Source organism: Ictalurus punctatus, chromosome 14 (assembly GCF_001660625.3).
Source record: "Ictalurus punctatus breed USDA103 chromosome 14, Coco_2.0, whole genome shotgun sequence".
Classification (NCBI taxonomy): domain Eukaryota; kingdom Metazoa; phylum Chordata; class Actinopteri; order Siluriformes; family Ictaluridae; genus Ictalurus; species Ictalurus punctatus.
This window is the reverse complement of record NC_030429.2, coordinates 972,358-994,069: the sequence shown is the minus strand read 5'-3', so window position 1 is coordinate 994,069 and position 21,712 is coordinate 972,358. Positions and strand designations below refer to the sequence as shown.

The window sequence follows — 21,712 nt, the reverse complement described above, 5'->3', positions numbered from 1 at the left end:
TGTTGCTAACTATGGTCTCAACTGTTGCTAAATACTGCCCCAAATGCCCATATCTACTGTCCCAAGTGTTGCTAACTACTGTCCAAAGTGCCCCAACTACAATCCCAACAGCCCCTAACTATGGTCTCAACTATTGCTAACTACTGTGATAACTGTCACTAACCACTGTCCCAACTACTGTCCCAACAGTTCCTAACTACTGTCCCATCTGCCCCTTACTACTGTCCCAACTGCCCCTAACTACTGTCCCATCTGTCGCCAACTACTCTCCCAACTGCCCGGAACTACTATGACATCTGTAGCTAACTACTGTCCCAAAAGTCGCTCACTACTGTCCCAACTGCCCTTAACTACGGTCCCAAGTGCCCCAAGCTACTGTCCCAACTCCGGCTAACTACAGTACCAACGGCCACTAACTACCCTCCCAACTGAGGATACCTACTGTCCCATCTGCCGCTACTGCCGCTAACTACTGTCCTAACTGCCGCTAACTACTGTCCCAAATGCCAATAACTACTGTCCCAACTGTCGCTAACTACTGTCCCAACTGCCGCTAACTACAGTCCCAACTGTCACTGACTACTGTCCCATCTGTCCCTGACTACTGTCCCAACGTTAGCTGACTAGTGTCCCAACTGCCCCTAACTACTGTCCCAACTGCCACGAACTACTGTCCCAAATGTCACTAACTACTCTCCCAAGTGCCCCTAAATACTGTCCCAACTGCCCGTACTGCCGGTAATTACTGTTCCAGCTGTGGCTAATGACTGTCCCATCTGCCGCTAACTACTGTCCCAACAGCCATTAAGTACTGTCTCACCTGCGACTACCTACTGACCCAAAAGCAGCTAACTACTGTCCCAAATGCCTGTAACTACTGTCCCAACTTCCACTAACTACTGTCCCATCTGCCGGTAACTACTGTCTCAACTGCCCCTAACGACTGTCCTAAATGTTACTACCTACTGTTCCAACTGCCCCAAGTACTGTCCCAACTATGCCTGACTACTGTCCATTCTGTGGCGTACTACTGTCCCAACTGTGGCTAACTACTGTCCCAGCTGCCCCAACTACAATAACAACTGCCCCTAACTACTGTCTCAATTGTCGCTAACTACTGTAACAACAGTCACTAACCACTGTCACAACTGCCCCTAACTACAGTCCCAACTGCCCCTATCTACTGTCCTAACTGTCGCCAACTACGGTCCCAACTGACCCTTACTACAGTCCCAATTACCACTAACTACTATCCCAACTACTGTCCCATCTGACACTTACTACTGTCCCAACTGCCACTAACTACTGTCCCAACTGCCCCTACTGCCTCTAACTACTGTCCCAACTGGGGATAACTACTGTGTCATCTGCCGCTAACTACTGTCCCAACTGCCCCTAACTACTGTCACATCTACCGCTAACTAATGTCTCAAATTCCCCAACTACTGTCCCAACCGTCGCTAAGTACTGTCTCAACTGTCGCTAACTACTGTCCAAACTGTCGTTAATACTGTCCCTACTGTCCCAACTGTCACTAACTACTGTCCCAACTGTTGGTAAGTACTGTCACATCTACCGCTAACTACTGTCTCAAATTCCCCAACTACTGTCCCAACTGTGGCTAAGTACTGTTCCAACTGTCCCTAACTACAGTCCCTACTGCCGCTAACTACTGTCAGCTTGTCAGCTGCCCCTAAATACTGTCCCAACTGATACTAACTACTGTTCCAACTGTCGCTAAGAACTGTCCCAACTGCACCTATCTAATGTCACAACTGCCACTAACTACTGTCCCAAATGCCCCAACTACTGTCACAACTGTTCCAAACTACTGTCCCAACAGCCACTAACTACTCCCCCAACTGTCCCAACTACAATCCCAACTGCCTCTAACAACTGTCCCAGCTGCCGCTAACTATTGTCTCAACTCCCCCTACCTACTATCCCAACTGTCGCAAACTACTGTCCCACCTTTCGCTAACTACTGTTCCAACTGTTGCTAACTAGTGTGACAACTGCTCCTAACCACTGTCCCAACTGCCCCTTCTGCCGCTAACTCCTGTCCCAACTGCCGGAAACTACTGTCCCAATTGCCCATAACTACTGTCCCATCTGTTGCTAAGTACTGTCCCAACTGCACCTAACTACAGTCCCAGCTGTTGCTAAGTACTGTCCCAACTGCACCTAACTATTGTCTCCACTGCCCCTAAATACTATCCCAATTGTCGCAAACTACTGCCCCTAACTGCAGTCCCAACTGCCGCTAACTACTGTCCCAACTGCCCCTATCTACTGTGATAACTGTTGCTAACTATGGTCTCAACTGTTGCTAAATACTGCCCCAAATGCCCATATCTACTGTCCCAAGTGTTGCTAACTACTGTCCAAAGTGCCCCAACTACAATCCCAACAGCCCCTAACTATGGTCTCAACTATTGCTAACTACTGTGATAACTGTCACTAACCACTGTCCCAACTACTGTCCCAACAGTTCCTAACTACTGTCCCATCTGCCCCTTACTACTGTCCCAACTGCCCCTAACTACTGTCCCATCTGTCGCCAACTACTCTCCCAACTGCCCGGAACTACTATGACATCTGTAGCTAACTACTGTCCCAAAAGTCGCTCACTACTGTCCCAACTGCCCTTAACTACGGTCCCAAGTGCCCCAAGCTACTGTCCCAACTCCGGCTAACTACAGTACCAACGGCCACTAACTACCCTCCCAACTGAGGATACCTACTGTCCCATCTGCCGCTACTGCCGCTAACTACTGTCCTAACTGCCGCTAACTACTGTCCCAAATGCCAATAACTACTGTCCCAACTGTCGCTAACTACTGTCCCAACTGCCGCTAACTACAGTCCCAACTGTCACTGACTACTGTCCCATCTGTCCCTGACTACTGTCCCAACGTTAGCTGACTAGTGTCCCAACTGCCCCTAACTACTGTCCCAACTGCCACGAACTACTGTCCCAAATGTCACTAACTACTCTCCCAAGTGCCCCTAAATACTGTCCCAACTGCCCGTACTGCCGGTAATTACTGTTCCAGCTGTGGCTAATGACTGTCCCATCTGCCGCTAACTACTGTCCCAACAGCCATTAAGTACTGTCTCACCTGCGACTACCTACTGACCCAAAAGCAGCTAACTACTGTCCCAAATGCCTGTAACTACTGTCCAAACTGTCGCTAACTACTGTCCCAACTGCCGCTAAGTACTATCCCATATGCCGCTAACTACTGTCCCAAATGCCTGTAATGCCTGTCCCAACTTCCACTAACTACTGTCCCAACTGCCCCGAACTACTATGACAATTGCCGCTAACTACTGTCTCAAGTGTCACTAACTACTGTCTCAAATGCCCGTATCTACTGTCCCAATGGCCCCTAACAACTATCCCAACTGTAGCTAACTACTCTCGAAACAGCCGGAAACTACTATCCCATCTTCTGTAAACTACTGTCCCAACTGCCCCAAACTATTGTCCCATCTGCCGTTAACTTCTGTCTCACCTGCTCCTAACTACTATCCCAACTACCGCTAACTACTGTCCCAACTGACCCAACTACAATCCCAACTGCCGCTAACTACTGTGACAACTGTTCCTAACTAATGTCCCAAATGCCCCTAACTACTGTCCCAACTGTTGGTAACTACTGTCCCAACTGCTCCTAACTACTGTCCCAACTGCCACGAACTACTGTCCGAACTGTCACAAACTACGGTCCCAACTGCCCCTAACTACTGTCCCATCTGTTGCTAACTACTCTCCCAACTGCCCCGAACTACTATGACAACTGTCGCTAACTACTGTCTCAAGTGTCGCTAACTACTGTCGCAATTGCCGCTAACTACTGTCCCATCTGCCGTTAACTACTGTCTCAACTGCCACAAACTACTGTCCCAACTGCCCCTAACTAATCTCCCAATTGCCGCTAACTGCTGTCCCAACTGCCCGAACTACTGTCCCAACTGCCACTAACTACTGTCCCAACTCCCCCGAACTACTATGACAACTGTCGCTAACTACTCTCCCAACTGCCGCTAACTACTGTCCCAACTGTCACTGACTACTGTCCCATCTGTCCCTAAATACTGTCCCAACGTTAGCCGACTACTGTCCCAACTGCCCCGAACAACTGTCTGAACTGCCATGAACTACTGTCCCAACTTCCGCTAACTACTGTCCCAACAGCCGGAAACTACTGTCCCATCTGCCGTTAACTACTGTCTCAACTGCCACTAACAACTGTCCCAACTGCCGCTTACTACTGTCCCAAATGCCCCCAACTACTGTGACAACTGTCGCTAACTACTGTCTCAAGTGTCGCTAACTACTGTCCCAAATGCCCCTAACTACTGTCCGAACTGTCGCTAACTACTGTCCCAACTGACTCTAACTACTGTCCCAACTGCCGCTAACTACAGTCCCAACTGTCACTGACTACTGTCCCATCTGTCCCTGACTACTGTCCCAACGTTAGCTGACTAGTGTCCCAACTGCCCCTAACTACTGTCCCAACTGCCACGAACTACTGTCCCAAATGTCACTAACTACTCTCCCAAGTGCCCCTAAATACTGTCCCAACTGCCCGTACTGCCGGTAATTACTGTTCCAGCTGTGGCTAATGACTGTCCCATCTGCCGCTAACTACTGTCCCAACAGCCATTAAGTACTGTCTCACCTGCGACTACCTACTGACCCAAAAGCAGCTAACTACTGTCCCAAATGCCTGTAACTACTGTCCAAACTGTCGCTAACTACTGTCCCAACTGCCGCTAAGTACTATCCCTTATGCCGCTAACTACTGTCCCAAATGCCTGTAATGCCTGTCCCAACTTCCACTAACTACTGTCCCAACTGCCCCGAACTACTATGACAACTGTCGCTAACTACTGTCTCAAGTGTCACTAACTACTGTCTCAAATGCCCGTATCTACTGTCCCAATGGCCCCTAACAACTATCCCAACTGTAGCTAACTACTCTCGAAACAGCCGGAAACTACTGTCCCATCTTCTGTAAACTACTGTCCCAACTGCCCCAAACTATTGTCCCATCTGCCGTTAACTTCTGTCTCACCTGCTCCTAACTACTATCCCAACTACCGCTAACTACTGTCCCAACTGACCCAACTACAATCCCAACTGCCGCTAACTACTGTGACAACTGTTCCTAACTAATGTCCCAAATGCCCCTAACTACTGTCCCAACTGTTGGTAACTACTGTCCCAACTGCTCCTAACTACTGTCCCAACTGCCACGAACTACTGTCCGAACTGTCACAAACTACGGTCCCAACTGCCCCTAACTACTGTCCCATCTGTTGCTAACTACTCTCCCAACTGCCCCGAACTACTATGACAACTGTCGCTAACTACTGTCTCAAGTGTCGCTAACTACTGTCGCAATTGCCGCTAACTACTGTCCCATCTGCCGTTAACTACTGTCTCAACTGCCACAAACTACTGTCCCAACTGCCCCTAACTAATCTCCCAATTGCCGCTAACTGCTGTCCCAACTGCCCGAACTACTGTCCCAACTGCCACTAACTACTGTCCCAACTGCCACTAAATACTGTCCCAACTCCCCCGAACTACTATGACAACTGTCGCTAACTACTCTCCCAACTGCCGCTAACTACTGTCCCAACTGTCACTGACTACTGTCCCATCTGTCCCTAAATACTGTCCCAACGTTAGCCGACTACTGTCCCAACTGCCCCGAACAACTGTCTGAACTGCCATGAACTACTGTCCCAACTGCCGCTAACTACTGTCCCAACAGCCGGAAACTACTGTCCCATCTGCCGTTAACTACTGTCTCAACTGCCACTAACAACTGTCCCAACTGCCACTTACTACTGTCCCAAATGCCCCCAACTACTGTGACAACTGTCGCTAACTACTGTCTCAAGTGTCGCTAACTACTGTCCCAAATGCCCCTAACTACTGTCCGAACTGTCGCTAACTACTGTCCCAACTGACTCTAACTACTGTCCCAAATGCCGCTAACCACTGTCCTAAATGCCTGTAACTACTATCCGAACTGTCACTAACTACTGTCCCAACTGCTGCAAACTACTGTCCCAACTTCTCCTATCTACTCTCCCAACTGCCGCCAACTACTGTCCCAACTGCCCCCAACTACTGTGACAACTGCCCCTAACTACTGTCCCAACTGTACCAAACTACTGTAACAACTGCAACTAACTACATTACGAACAGCTACTAACTACTGTCCCAAAGGCCCCGAACTACTGTGACAACGGTCGCTAACTACTCTCTCAACTGACACTAACTACTCTCCGAACTACAACGAACTACTGTGACAACTGTTGCTAACTACTGTCTCAAGTGTCGCTACCTACTGTCCGAACTGTCACAAACTACTGTCCCAACTGCCCCTAACTACTGTCCCAAGTGCCCCAAGCTACTGTCCCAACTGTGGCTAACTGCAGTCCCAACTGCTGCTAACTACTCTCCCAACTGAGCCTAACTACTGTCCCAACTGCCGCTACTACCGCTAACTACTGTCCCAACTGCCGCTAACTACTGTCCCAACTGCCCCCAACTACTGTGACAACTGTCGCTAACTACTATCCCAAATGCCTCTAACTACTGTCACAAATGCCTATAACTACCGTCGGAACTGTCGCTAACAACTGTCCCAACTGCTACAAACTACTGTCCCAACTGTGCCTAACTACTGTCCCATCAGTCGCAAACTACTGTCCCAACTTCCCCGAACTATTGTGACAACTGTCGCTAACTACTGTCTCAAGTGTCGCTACCTACTGTCCGAACTGTCACAAACTACTGTCCCAACTGCCCCTAACTACTGTCCCAAGTGCCCCAAGCTACTGTCCCAACTGTGGCTAACTGCAGTCCCAACTGCTGCTAACTACTCTCCCAACTGAGCCTAACTACTGTCCCAACTGCCGCTACTACCGCTAACTACTGTCCCAACTGCCCCCAACTACTGTGACAACTGTCGCTAACTACTATCCCAAATGCCTCTAACTACTGTCACAAATGCCTATAACTACCGTCGGAACTGTCGCTAACAACTGTCCCAACTGCTACAAACTACTGTCCCAACTGTGCCTAACTACTGTCCCATCAGTCGCAAACTACTGTCCCAACTTCCCCGAACTATTGTGACAACTGTCGCTAACTACTGTCTCAACTGTCGCTAACTACTGTCCAAAGTGTCGCTAACTACTTTCCCAACTGACGCTTACTACAGTCCCAACTGCCCATAACTACCGTCCCAAATGCCCCTAACTACTGTCCCAACGGCCCCTAACCACTGTCCCAACTATCACTAACTACTGTCCGAACTGCCTTTAACAACTGTCGAAACTGGCGCTACCTAATGTCCCAACTGCCCCTAACTACTTTACCAACTGTCGCTAAGTACTGTCCCAAGTTCCCACAACTAATGTCCCAACCGCCCCTAATTACTTTCCCAACTGTCTCTAACTACTGTTACAAGTGTCGCTAACCACTGTCCCAACTGTCGCTAACTACTATCCCAACTACCGATAACTACTGTCCCAAATGCCCATAACTATTGTCCCAACTGTCACTAACTTCTGTCCAAACTACAATCCCAACTACCCCTAAGTACTTTCCCAACTGCCGCTAACTACTGTACCAACTGACCTTAACTACTGTCCCATCTGCCGGTAACTACTGGCTCAACTGCCCCTAACTACTGTTCCAACTGCCCCTAACTACTGCCCAAACTGTGGCTAACTACTGTTCCAACTGCCCCTAACTACTGTCCTTGCTGTCGCTAACTACTGTCCCAACTGCCCCAACTACTGTCACAACTGACCCTAACTACTGTCCCAACTGCCCCTAACTACTGTCCTAACTGCGGCTAACTACTGTTTCTACTGCCCCTAATTACAGTGCCAACTGTCACTAACTACTGTCCCAAGTGCCCCAACTACTGTCCCAACTGCCACTAACTACTGTCCCAACAGCCCCTAAAGCCGCTAGCTACTTTCCCAACTACTGTCCCATCTGTCGCTAACTACAGTTTCCACTGCCCCAACTACTGTCCCATTTCCACCCAACTACTGTCCCAACTGCGGATAACTACTGTCCCAACTGCCCCTAACTACTTTCCTAACTGCCGCTAACTATTGTTGTAACTGTCGCTAACTACTGTCCCAACTGTCCTTAACTACTGTGACAACTGCCCCTAACTACTGTCCCAACTGTACCAAACTACTGTAACAACTGCAACTAACTACATTACGAACAGCTACTAACTACTGTCCAAACTGTGCCTAACTACTGTCCCAAAGGCCCCGAACTACTGTGACAACGGTCGCTAACTACTCTCTCAACTGACACTAACTACTCTCCGAACTACAACGAACTACTGTGACAACTGTTGCTAACTACTGTCTCAAGTGTCGCTACCTACTGTCCGAACTGTCACAAACTACTGTCCCAAGTGCCCCAAGCTACTGTCCCAACTGTGGCTAACTGCAGTCCCAACTGCTGCTAACTACTCTCCCAACTGAGCCTAACTACTGTCCCAACTGCCGCTACTACCGCTAACTACTGTCCCAACTGCCGCTAACTACTGTCCCAACTGCCCCCAACTACTGTGACAACTGTCGCTAACTACTATCCCAAATGCCTCTAACTACTGTCACAAATGCCTATAACTACCGTCGGAACTGTCGCTAACAACTGTCCCAACTGCTACAAACTACTGTCCCAACTGTGCCTAACTACTGTCCCATCAGTCGCAAACTACTGTCCCAACTTCCCCGAACTATTGTGACAACTGTCGCTAACTACTGTCTCAAGTGTCGCTACCTACTGTCCGAACTGTCACAAACTACTGTCCCAACTGCCCCTAACTACTGTCCCAAGTGCCCCAAGCTACTGTCCCAACTGTGGCTAACTGCAGTCCCAACTGCTGCTAACTACTCTCCCAACTGAGCCTAACTACTGTCCCAACTGCCGCTACTACCGCTAACTACTGTCCCAACTGCCCCCAACTACTGTGACAACTGTCGCTAACTACTATCCCAAATGCCTCTAACTACTGTCACAAATGCCTATAACTACCGTCGGAACTGTCGCTAACAACTGTCCCAACTGCTACAAACTACTGTCCCAACTGTGCCTAACTACTGTCCCATCAGTCGCAAACTACTGTCCCAACTTCCCCGAACTATTGTGACAACTGTCGCTAACTACTGTCTCAACTGTCGCTAACTACTGTCCAAAGTGTCGCTAACTACTTTCCCAACTGACGCTTACTACAGTCCCAACTGCCCATAACTACCGTCCCAAATGCCCCTAACTACTGTCCCAACGGCCCCTAACCACTGTCCCAACTATCACTAACTACTGTCCGAACTGCCTTTAACAACTGTCGAAACTGGCGCTACCTAATGTCCCAACTGCCCCTAACTACTTTACCAACTGTCGCTAAGTACTGTCCCAAGTTCCCACAACTAATGTCCCAACCGCCCCTAATTACTTTCCCAACTGTCTCTAACTACTGTTACAAGTGTCGCTAACCACTGTCCCAACTGTCGCTAACTACTATCCCAACTACCGATAACTACTGTCCCAAATGCCCATAACTATTGTCCCAACTGTCACTAACTTCTGTCCAAACTACAATCCCAACTACCCCTAAGTACTTTCCCAACTGCCGCTAACTACTGTACCAACTGACCTTAACTACTGTCCCATCTGCCGGTAACTACTGGCTCAACTGCCCCTAACTACTGTTCCAACTGCCCCTAACTACTGCCCAAACTGTGGCTAACTACTGTTCCAACTGCCCCTAACTACTGTCCTTACTGTCGCTAACTACTGTCCCAACTGCCCCAACTACTGTCACAACTGACCCTAACTACTGTCCCAACTGCCCCTAACTACTGTCCTAACTGCGGCTAACTACTGTTTCTACTGCCCCTAATTACAGTGCCAACTGTCACTAACTACTGTCCCAAGTGCCCCAACTACTGTCCCAACTGCCACTAACTACTGTCCCAACAGCCCCTAAAGCCGCTAGCTACTTTCCCAACTACTGTCCCATCTGTCGCTAACTACAGTTTCCACTGCCCCAACTACTGTCCCATTTCCACCCAACTACTGTCCCAACTGCGGATAACTACTGTCCCAACTGCCCCTAACTACTTTCCTAACTGCCGCTAACTATTGTTGTAACTGTCGCTAACTACTGTCCCAACTGTCCTTAACTACTGCCCCAAATGCCCCTAACTACTGCCCCAACTGCCCCTAACTACTGTCCCTACTGCCACTAACTACTGTCCTAACTGTCGTTACTACTGTCCGAAGAGCCCCAACTACTGTCCCAAGTGCCACTACCAACTGTCACAACAGCCCCTACAGCCAATAACTACTGTCCCAACGGTGCCTAACTACTGTCCTATCTGTCGCTAAGTAATGTCCCAACTGTCGCTAACTACTGCCCCAACTGCCCCTAATTACTGGCCCAACAGCGGCTAACTATTGTCCCAACTTCCTCTAACTACTGTATTAACTGTCGGTAACTAATGGCCTCACTGCCGCTAACTACTTTCCCAACTGCCCATAACTTCTGCCCAACTGCCACTAACAACTGTCCCAACTGCCCCTAACTACCGTCCCAAGTGCCCCTAACTACTGTCCGAAGTGCCCCTACTGCCGCTAAATACTGTCCCAACTGCCCGAACTACTGTCCCAACAGATGCTGACTACTATCCCATATGGCCCTAACTACTGTCTTAATTGTCGCTAGCTACTGTCCCAACTGCCCCAACTACTGTCCCAACTGCCCCAACTGCCACTAACTACTGTCCCAACTGTCGCTAAGTACTGCCCCAACTGCCCCTAACTACTGCCCCAAGTGCGGCAAACTACTGTCCCAACTGCCACTAACTACTGTCCCTACTGTGGCATTTGGCACAGTAGTTTGCGGCAGTTGGGACAGTAGCTTGCGGCAGTTGGGAGAGTAGTTAGGTGCAATTGGGACAGTACTTATCGACAGTTGGGACAGAAGTTAGTGATAGTTGGGACAGTAGTTAGTGACAGTTGGCACAGTCATTTGGGGCAGTTGGGACAATAGTTAGCGACACTTGTGACTGTACTTAGGGGCAGTTGAGACAGTAGTTAGCGACAGTTGGGGCAGTAATTAGGGGCAGTTGAGACACTAGTTAGCAGCAGATGGGACAGTAGTTAGCAGTAGTTGCAGCAGTTGGGACAGTAGTTAGGGTCAGTTTGGAGAGTACTTAGCAGCACTATGGGAAGTTGGGACAGTAGTTAGGTTCAGTTGGGACATTAGTTTGGGGCACAGGGACTCTACTTAGCAACAGTTGGGACAGTAGTTAGAGACAGTTGAAACAGTAGTAAGCGACAGTTGTTACAATAGATAGGGACAGTTGGAACAGTAGTTAGTGACAGTTTGACAGCAGTTAGAGGCATTTGAGACAGTAGTTACTGGCAGATGGGACTGAAGTTAGTGGCAGTTGGGCCAGTAGTTAGGGGCAGACGGGACAGTAGTTAGTTGCAGATGTGACAGTAGTTAGCGGCACGTGGGACAGTAGTTAGCGACAGTTGCGGCAGCTGGGACAATAGTTAGCGACATTTGGGACAGTAGTTAGGGCCAGTTGGGACAGTACACAGCGGCAGTTGGGACTGTAATTAGGGGCAGTTGGAACAGTAGTTATCGACAGTTGGCACAGTACTTAGCGGCGCTTGGGACAGTAGTTACCGACAGTTGGGACAGTAGTTAGGGGCAGTTTGGTCAGTAGTTATGGGCAGTTGGGTCAGTAGTTGTGGGCAGTTGTTAAAGTAGGGAGCGGCAGTTGGGACAGTAGTTTTCCGCAGTTGGGACAGTAGTTAGTGGTTGTTGCGGCAGTTGGGACAGTAGTTAGCTTCAGTTGGGACATTAGTTTGGGGCACTTGGGACTCTACTTAGCAACAGTTGGGACAGTAGTTATCGAAAGGTGAATCAATAGTAAGCGACAGTTGTCACAATAGTTAGGGGCAGTTGGGAGGGAAGTTAGGGGCACTTGGGACAGTAGTTAGGGACAGCTGGGACAGTAGTTAGCAACAGTTGGGACAGTAGTTAGGGGCGCTTGGGACAGTAGTTACCGACAGTTGGGTGGGACGTTAGGGACAGTTCAGACAGTAGTAAGCCTCAGTTGGGACAGTAGTTAGGGACAGTTGGGTCAGTAGTTATGGGAAGTTAGGATAGTAGTTACGGACATTTGAGACAGTAGTTAACGACAGTTGAGACACTAGTAAGCAGCAGTTATCACAATAGTTAGGGGCAGTTGGGTCAGTAGTTAACAGCAGTTGGGACTGTAGTTAGGTGCAGTTGCAAGAGTAGTTAGGGACAGTTGGGACAGTAGTTAGGGGCCAATTGGGACAGTATTTAGTGGCATTTAGGACTGTTGTTAAGGACAGTAGTTAGCGACAGTTGGGACAATAGTTAGTGGCAGTTGGGACAGTAGACAGGTGTAGGTGGGACAGTAGTTAGCGACAATTGGGACAGTAGTTAGCGGCAGATGGGACAGTTGGGACAGTAGATAGGGGCAGTTGGGACACTAGTTAGGGGTAGTTTGGACAGTAGTTTACCACAGTTTGGACAGTAATTAGCAGCAGTAGGGGTAGTTGGGACAGTAATTAGTGGCAGTTGGGACAATAGTTATCCGCAGTTGGGACAGTAGTTAACGGAAGTTGGGTTCAGTAGTTAGGGCCAGTTGGGACAGTTGTTAGTTGCAGTTGGGACAGTAGTTGGAGCAGTTGGGACTGTAGTTAGGGGCAGTTGTGAGAGTGGTTAGCGACAGTTGGGATTGAAGTTGGTACAGTAGTTTGGGCAGTTGGGACAGGAGTTGGGGCAGTTGGGACAGTAGTTAGGGGCAGTTCAGACAGTAGTTAGCCGCAGTTGGGACAGTAGTTAGGTGCAGTTGGGACAGTAGTTGCTAACTATTGTCCCAACTGCCCCAAATATTGTCCCAACTGTCGCCGTCTACTGTCTCATCTGCCACTAACTACTCTCCCAGCTGCCCAACTACTGTCCCAATTGCCGCTTATTACTGACCCATCTGCCACTAACTACTGTTCGAACTGCCCCTAACTACTGTCCCAACTTCCCTAACTACTGTCTCAACTACCCCTAACTACTGTCACAACTGTCCCAAACTACTGTCCAGACTGCCGCTAATTACTGACCCATCTGTCGCTAACTACTTTTCCAACTGTCCCAACTACTGTCGCAACTGCCACTAACTAATGTCCCAACTGCTGCAAACTACAGTCCCAACCGCCGCTTACTACTTTCTCAACTGTCCCTAACCACCCGTAACTACTGTCCCATCTGCCCCACCTACTGTCCCAACTGTTACAAAATACTTTCCCAACTGCCGGTAACTACTGTCCCAACTGCCACGAAATATTGTGACGAATGTCGCTAACCACTGTCTCAACTGCCCCAAACTACAGTCCCAACAGTCCCTGCCTACTGTGCCAACTTTCACTAACTACTGTCCCAACTGCCACTAACTACTTTTCCAAATGCCCCTACTGCCGCTAACTACTGTTCCAAATGCTGTTAACTACTGTCCCAACTGTCACTAACTACTGTGACAACTGTCGCTAACTACTGTCCCAACTGTCCCTAACTACCGTCCCAAATGCACCTAACTACTGTTCCATCTATCACTAACTACTGTCCCATCTGTCGCTAACTACTGTCCCATCTGTCGCTAACTACTGTCCCAATTGCCCCAACTACTGTCCCAGCAGTTCCTAACTACTGTCACAATGGACCCTAAATACTTTCCCAACTGCCGCAAACTACTGTCCCAACTGCCCATACTGCTGCTAACTACAGTCCCAACTGCCATTAACTACTGTACTAACTGCCCCTGACTACTGTCCCAACTGTCGCTAAGTACTGTCCCAACTGCACCTAACCACTGTCCCAACTGTCGCTAAGTACTGTCCCAAATGCACCTAACTACTGTCCCATCTGTGGCTATCTACTGTCACAACTGCCCAGAACTACTGTCCCATCTGCCGGTAACTACTGTCCCACCTTCCGCAAACTACAGTCCTAACTGCCACTAACTACTGCCCCAACTGCCCCTAACTAGTGTCACAACTGCCCCTAATGCCGCTAACTATTGTCCCTACTGCCGCTGACTACTATCCCAAATTCCACTAACTACTGTCCCAAGTGAACCTTACCACAGTCCCAACTGTGGCTAACTACTGTCCCATCTGCCGTTATCTACTGTCCCAACTGTCGCTAGTGTCACAAGTGCCACAACTGCCAATAACTACTGTCCCAACTGCCACAACTACTGTCCCAACTGCCCCAACTACTGTCCCAAACTACTGTCCAGACTGCCACTAACTACTGTCCCAACTGCCCCAGCTACTGTCCCAAACTACTGTCCAGACTGCAACTAACTACTGTCCCAACTGCCACTAATTCATGTCCCAAATGCCCCAACTACTGTCCCATCTGCCGATAACTACTGTCCCAACTGCCCCAACTACTGTCCCATCTGTCGCTAACTACTGTCGCATCTGTCGCTATCTACTGTCCCATCTGTCGCTATCTACAGTCCCATCTTTCGCTACCAACTGTCCCAACTGTCCCTAACTACTGTTCCATCTGTCACAAACTATTGTCCCATCTGTCCCTAACTACTGTCCCAAATGCCACTAACTACTGGCGCAAATGCCACTAACTACTGTCCTAACTGCCCCTACTGCTGCTAACAATTGTCCCAACTGTTGCTAACTACTGTCCCACCTGCCCCAACTCCTGTCTCAACTGCCACAAACTACTGTCCCAACAGCCCCTAACTACTGTCCTAACTGCCCCTACTGCCACTAACTACTGTCACAACTGTTGCTAACTACTATCTCAACTGTTCGTAACTACAGTCCCAACTGCCACTAAGTACTGTCCGACCTCCTACTAACTATTGTCATAACTGCCGCAAACTGCTGTCCCAACTGCCCCTAACTGCCCCTAACTACTGTCCCAACTGAACCTGGCTACTGTCGGAACTGCCGCTAACTACTGTCTCAACTGGCCCAAACTACTGTCCCAACTGTCACTAACTGCTGTCCCAAGTGCCCCTAACTACTGTTACCAATGTTGCTAACTACTGTCCCAACTGCCGCAAACTACTGTCACAACTGCCCCTAACTACTGTCCCAACTGTGCCTAACTACTGTCCCAACTGTGCCTAACTACAGTCCCAACTGTCACAAACTACTCTCCAAACTGTCCCTACTGCTGCTAACTACTGTCCCAACTGCGGCTAACTACTGTCCCAACTGTCACTAACTGCTGTCCCAAGTGCCCCTAACTACTGTTACCAATGTTGCTAACTACTGTGACAACTGTTGCTAACCACTGCCTCAACTGCCCCTAACTACTGTCCCATCTGTCACTAACTACTGTCACAACTGCCCCTAACTACTGTCCCATCTGTCACTAACTACTGTCACAACTGTCCCTAACTACTGTCCCAAATGTCACTAACTACTGTCCCAACTGTCCCTAACTACTGTCCCATCTGCCACTAACTACTGTCCCAACTGTGGCTACCTACTGTCTCAACTGACCCTCACTACTCTCCCAACTGCCGCTAAGTACTGTCCCAAAAGTCCCCACTGCTTCTAACTACAGTCTCAACTATCCCTAACTACTTTCCCAACTCTCGCTAAGTACTGTCCCATCTGCCGCTAACTACTGTCCGACCTGTCCCTAACTACTGTCCCAACTGCAACTACTTCTGCTAACTACTGTCCCAACTGTCATTAATTACTCTCCAAACTGCCCCATCTACTGTCCCATCTGCCACTAACTACTGTCATAACTGCTGCAAACTACTGCCCCTACTGCCACTAACTACTCTACCAAACTGTCAATAAGTACTGTCCCAACTGAACCTAACTAATGTCCCAACTGCTGATAACTACTGTGCCGACTGCCCCTAACTACTGTTTCAACTGTCGCTAACTACTGTCCCAACTGCTGCTAACTACTGTCTCAACTTCCACTAACTACTGTCTCAACTTCCACAAACTACTGTCCCAACTGCCCCTAACTACTGTCCCAACTGCCCCTACATACTGTCCTACCTGTGCCTAACAACTGCCCCATCTGTCCATAACTATTGTCCCAACTGTGTCTAACTTCTGTCCCAACTGTCGCTAAGTACTGTCCCAACTGCACCTAACTACTGCCCCAACTGCCACTAACTACTGACTCAACTGCCCCTAACCACTGTCCAAACTGCTGCTAAATCCTGTCCCAACTGTCGGTAACTACTGTTCTAACTGCCTCTAACTACAGTCCCAAATGCCCGTAACTACTGTTCCAACTGTCGCTAACTACTGTCCCACCTGCCCCAACTCCTGTCCCAACTGCCACTAACTACTGTCCCAACTGCCCCTAACTACTGTCGCAAATGCCACTAATTACTGTCCCAACTGCCCCTAACTACTGTCCTAACTGCCCCTAATGCTGCTAACAACTGTCGCAACTGTTGCTAACTACTGACTCAACTGTTCGTAACTACAGTCCCAACTGCCACTAAGTACTGTCCCACCTTCTACAAACTATTGTCATAACTGCCGCAAACTGCTGTCCCAACTGCCCCTAACTACTGTCCCAACTGAACCTGGCTACTGTCGGAACTGCCGATAACTACTGTCTCAACTGGCCCAAACTACTGTCCCAACTGTCACTAACTACTGTCCCAAGTGCCCCTAACTACTGTCACCAATGCTGCTAACTACTGTGACAACTGTTGCTAACCACTGCCTCAACTGCCCCTAACTACTGTCCCAACTGCCGCTAACTACTGTCCCATCTGTCACGAAGTACTGTCCCAACTGCATCTAACTACTGTCACAACTACCCCAAACTACTGTCCCAACTGTGCCTAACTACAGTCTTATCTGTCACGAACAACTGTCCAATCTGTCGCATACTATGGTCCAAACTGCTGCAACTACTGTCCCAACTGTTCCTAACTACTGTCCCAACTGCCATTAATTACTGTCTCAAATGCCCCTAACCACTGTCAAAACTGTCGCTAACTATGGTCTCAACTGCCCCTAACTACTGTCCCATCTGTCACTAACTACTGTCACAACTGCCCCTAACTACTGTCCCATCTGCCCCTACTGTGGCTAAGTACTATCCCAACTGTGGCTAACTACTGTCCCAAAGTACTGTCCCAACTGCCCCTATCTACTGTCCCAACTGCGGCTACCTACTGTCTCAACTGACACTAACTACTGTCCCATCTGCCGATAACTACTCTCCCAAATGCCGATAAGTACTGTCCCAAAAGTCCCAACTGCTTCTAACTACAGTCTCAACTTCCCCTAACTACTTTCCCAACTGTCGCTAAGTACTGTCCCAACTGCCCCTACTGCGGCTAACTACTGTCCCAACTATGCCTAACTACAGTCCAAACTGCCGCTAACTACTGTTCCATCTGCCGCAACTACTGTCCCACCTGTTCCAAACTACTCTCCCAACTGCAGGTACCTACTGTCGAACTGCCACTAACTACTGTGACGACTGTCGCTGACCACTGTCACAACTGACCCTAACTACAGTCCCAACTGTCCCTGACTACTGTGCCAACTGTCACTAACTACTGTCCCAAATGCCTCTAACGACTGTCGCAACTGCCCCAACTACTGTCCCAACTGCCACTAACTACTGCCCCAAAGGCCCCTACTGCCACTAACTACTGTCACAACTGTGCCTAACTACTGTCCCATCTGTCAGTCCCATCATTCGCTAACTTCTGTCCCAACTGCCTCTAACTACTCTACCAACTGCCGCAAATGACTGTCCCAAATGTTGCAAACTATTGTCCCAACTCCCACGACCTACTGTCCCATCTGCCACTGGCTACTATCCCAACTGCCGCAAACTACTGTCCCAACTGCTGCAAACTACTGTCCCAACTGTCACTAACTAGTGTCTCAACTGCCCCAAACTACTGTCCCATCTGCCGCTAACTACTGTCGCAAATGCCACTAACTACTGTCCTAACTGCCCCTACTGCCGCTAACTACTGTCCCAACTGCCCAACTACTGTCCCAACTGATGGTGACTACTGTCCCATCTGCCACTAACTACTGTCCCATCTGACGCTAACCACTGTCTCAACTGGCCCTAACTACTGTCCCAAGTGCCGCTAACTACTGTCCCATCTGTCGCTAAGTACTTTCTAAACTATCAATAACTACTGTCTCAACTGCCACTAACTAATGTCCCATCTGTCGCATACTACTTTCCCAACTGCCCCAACTAGTGTCCAAACTGTCGCTAACTACTGTTCCAACTGCCCCTCTCCACAGTCCCAACTGCTGCCAACTACTGTCCCAACTGCCCCTAACTACTGTGACTACTGTCGCTAACTATTGTCAAATGCCGCTAACTACTGTTCAAACTGTGGCTAACTTCTGTCCCATCTGTCACTAACTACAGTCCCATCTGTTGCATACTACTGTCCCAACTGCCCCAACTACTGTCCAAACTGTCCCTAACTACTGTTCCAAGTGCAACAAACTACTGTCCCAACTGCCCCTAACTACTCTCCCAACTGTCGCAAACTACAGTCCCAACTGTCCCTAACTACTGTCCAACTGTGCCTTACTACTGTCCCATCTGTCGCATACTACTGTCCCAACTACTGTCCCACCTGTTCCAAACTACTGTCCCAACTGCCGCTAATTACTGTCCCAAAATACCCCTAACTAATGTCCCAACCGCACCTAACTACTGTCCTAACTGTCAATAACTACTGTCCCATCTGCCACAACTACTGTCCCAACTGTGCCTAACTACTGTCCCAACTGCTTCAATCTATTGTCCCAACTGCCCCTAACTACTGTCCCAACTTCCGCTAACTCCTGTCCCAACTGCCCCTAACTACTGTCCCAACTTCCGCTAACTCCTGTCCCAACTGCCCCTACTGCCGCTAACTAGTGTCCCAACTGTGCCTAACTACTGTCCCATGTGTCCCATCTGTCGCATACTGCTTTCCCAACTGCCCCAACTACTGTCTGAAATGTCGCTAACTACTGTTCCAACTGCACCTAACTACTGTCCCACCTGCCGCTAACTACTGTCCCAACTGCCCCAACTACTGGTACCACCGTCGCTAACTACTGTCCCAACTGCCGCTAACCACTGTCCAAACTGTCCGTAACTACTGTCCCAACTGCCCCTACAGCAGATAACTACTGTCCCAACTGTGCCTAACTACTGTCACAACTGCCCCAACTACTGTTCCAACTTTTCCTAACTACTGTCCCAACTTCCCCTTACTACTGTCCCTACTGCCCCTAATGCCGCTAACTACTGTCCCAACTGTGGCTAACTACTCTCCCAACTGCCCACAACTACTGTCCCATCTTCTGGTAACTACTGTCCCAACTGCCCATAACTACTGTCCCAACTGCCCATAACTACTGTCGGTCACAACTGTGGCTAACTACTGTCCCAACTGTCACTAAGAACTGTCCCAACTGCCACTAAATACTGTCACCTCTGCCACTAACTACTGTCTCAATTGCCCCTAACTATTTTTCTAACTGCACCTAACTTCTGTCCTAGCTGTTGCTAACTACTGTCCCAACTGCCCCAACTACTGTCACAACTTCCGCTAACTACTGTCTCATCTGCCCCTACTGCCGATGACTACTGTCCCATCTGCCCCTACTGCCGATGACTACTGTCCCATCTGCCCAAACTATTGTCCCATCTGTCTTTATCTACTGTCCCATCTGTCGCCAACTACTGTCCCACCTGTTCCAAACTACTGTCCCAACTGCCGGTAACTACTGTCAAAACTGTCACTAACTACTGTGAGGACTTTCGCTAACCACAGTCTCAACTGCCCCTAACTACAGTGCCAAATGTCCCTGACTACTATACCAACTGTCACTAACTACCGCCCAAACTGCTGTAACTACTGTCCCAACTGTTCCTAACTACTGTCCCAACTGCCAATAACTACTGTCCCAACTGCCACTAACTACTATCCCAACTTCGCCTAACTACTGTCCCAACTGCCCCAAGTGCCACTAACTTCATAACTGTGCCTAACTACTGCCTCATCTGTCACTAACTGCTTTCCCATCTGTCGCTAACTACTTTCCCTCCTGCCCCTAACTACTGTCCCAACTGTCGCTAAGTACTGTCACATCTGCCCCATCAACTGTCTCAACTGTCGCTAACTACTGTCCCAACTGCACCTAACTACTGTCCTAACTGTCGATAACTACTGTTGGCTCGAATTTAGCCTATTACCCATAAACATTTAAAATTCAACTTGGAAGCCAATACTCACATCTACCTCTGAGACCAGTTGGAGATAGAAAAAATACACCAGCCGTGAGTGAGAAGAAGCAAGGGTCCAGCTTTATTGTTTCATTCCACCACACGAGATCCACACCGATGAGAATTCTCAGAAGTGATCCCCCATACCCTGAGCTTAAGCTCCAGTATTTATACTGTATTTACACACTAGATAACCCATAGGTTTCCAGAAAAGGCCTATTTCACTTACCCATAGAATTGAAACCAGGGGTTTTACTTTACACATAAAATCAGAACCCAGGCATTTCCAACAACCCAGGAAACAAAAACCCAGTGTTTCTATTTACCTAGGTTTTCAAAAACCAAGATTCCCATTTCCCTAGGTTAAAAAAATGACGTAATTAAAATTACTATAAGATTCTATTAAAGTTATTCATGTGTGTGTATGTATGTTGTGTCTACCTGCCTGCCCTTGACGGTACGAGTGTGTGTGTTTTTAGCACTCCTCAGCTCGTACAATTCTTTTTGACTTTTTTACTATTACTGCTCTTAAATTGCTCGTAATTCCAATCCGCCTAATCCCGCTTCTATGTGTCTAGGTGCCCGTCGTCAGTGCCCTCTCTCTCCGTTACTGGACCTGGATCAGGGTTTGGACCTGGATCTGGATACTCATTACCAGCTTGTGCATCTGCTGATATCATGATGCTACTTAACTATCTTCGCAGCACCCCCCCTAAGAATGGAGATCCGGGGTTCCCCCCTCTTCTTCGGTACAGAATCTGCCCCACGAACGTGCGTGTTGACGCTTCTACACAGTCAGACCCAGAGCCCCCCTCCAGCTTCCAATCCGAGGATGATGATGTTGTCTTCTCCGATCCGGGCCCCGACCATCCGTCCCTCTTCTCACCCACCAGTCCGCCCGACTCTCAGTGGTCCGCTCACTTCACCCACCCTGATTTCCCCATGTCCCCAGGATGCACCCCATTTTCCTCCCCCTCCTACTCTCCTCCAGACTACACACCCACCCGTCCTGTGAATTACCAATAAAATTACATTTTTACTCATACTCAATCTCCCTCGTGTTTATTTCATGTCATTTTTATCCACAACATTTCCCCCCTCTGAGGCTATGAAGCCTCATACAATACTTTAATTAAGCGTGGAGGAACTGGTTCTGCCGCACCCCATGGCCGTCCCCCGCTAGCTGTCGGAGGATTACTCTCACAAGGCCATAATCCCTGCGCCCGTCGTCCCCATAATCCAATGGGTCCCTTACATTAACCACTTCTACGCAACACTGATCCGAACAGGAGCTGAGGAGGTTTTGTAGACCTGGT

The 21,712-nt window shown here is 48.9% G+C and overlaps 1 protein-coding gene across 2 annotated transcripts in view; it reads left to right on the top strand.

Moving 5' to 3' along the window:
• Nucleotides 1-21,345, top strand: part of fam3c (FAM3 metabolism regulating signaling molecule C) — a 79,394-nt gene extending 58,049 nt beyond the window's left edge. Inside the window, exon 11 of one of the 2 annotated variants that reach the window (XM_053685745.1) lies at nt 20,975-21,345. In XM_053685745.1, the coding sequence (XP_053541720.1) occupies nt 20,975-21,078 (104 nt within the window). In that variant the 3' untranslated portion in view covers nt 21,079-21,345. The remainder of the gene's footprint in view (nt 1-20,974) is intronic. The other variant, XM_053685744.1, reaches the window with a different exon arrangement.
• The last annotated feature ends 367 nt before the right edge of the window (nt 21,346-21,712 follow it).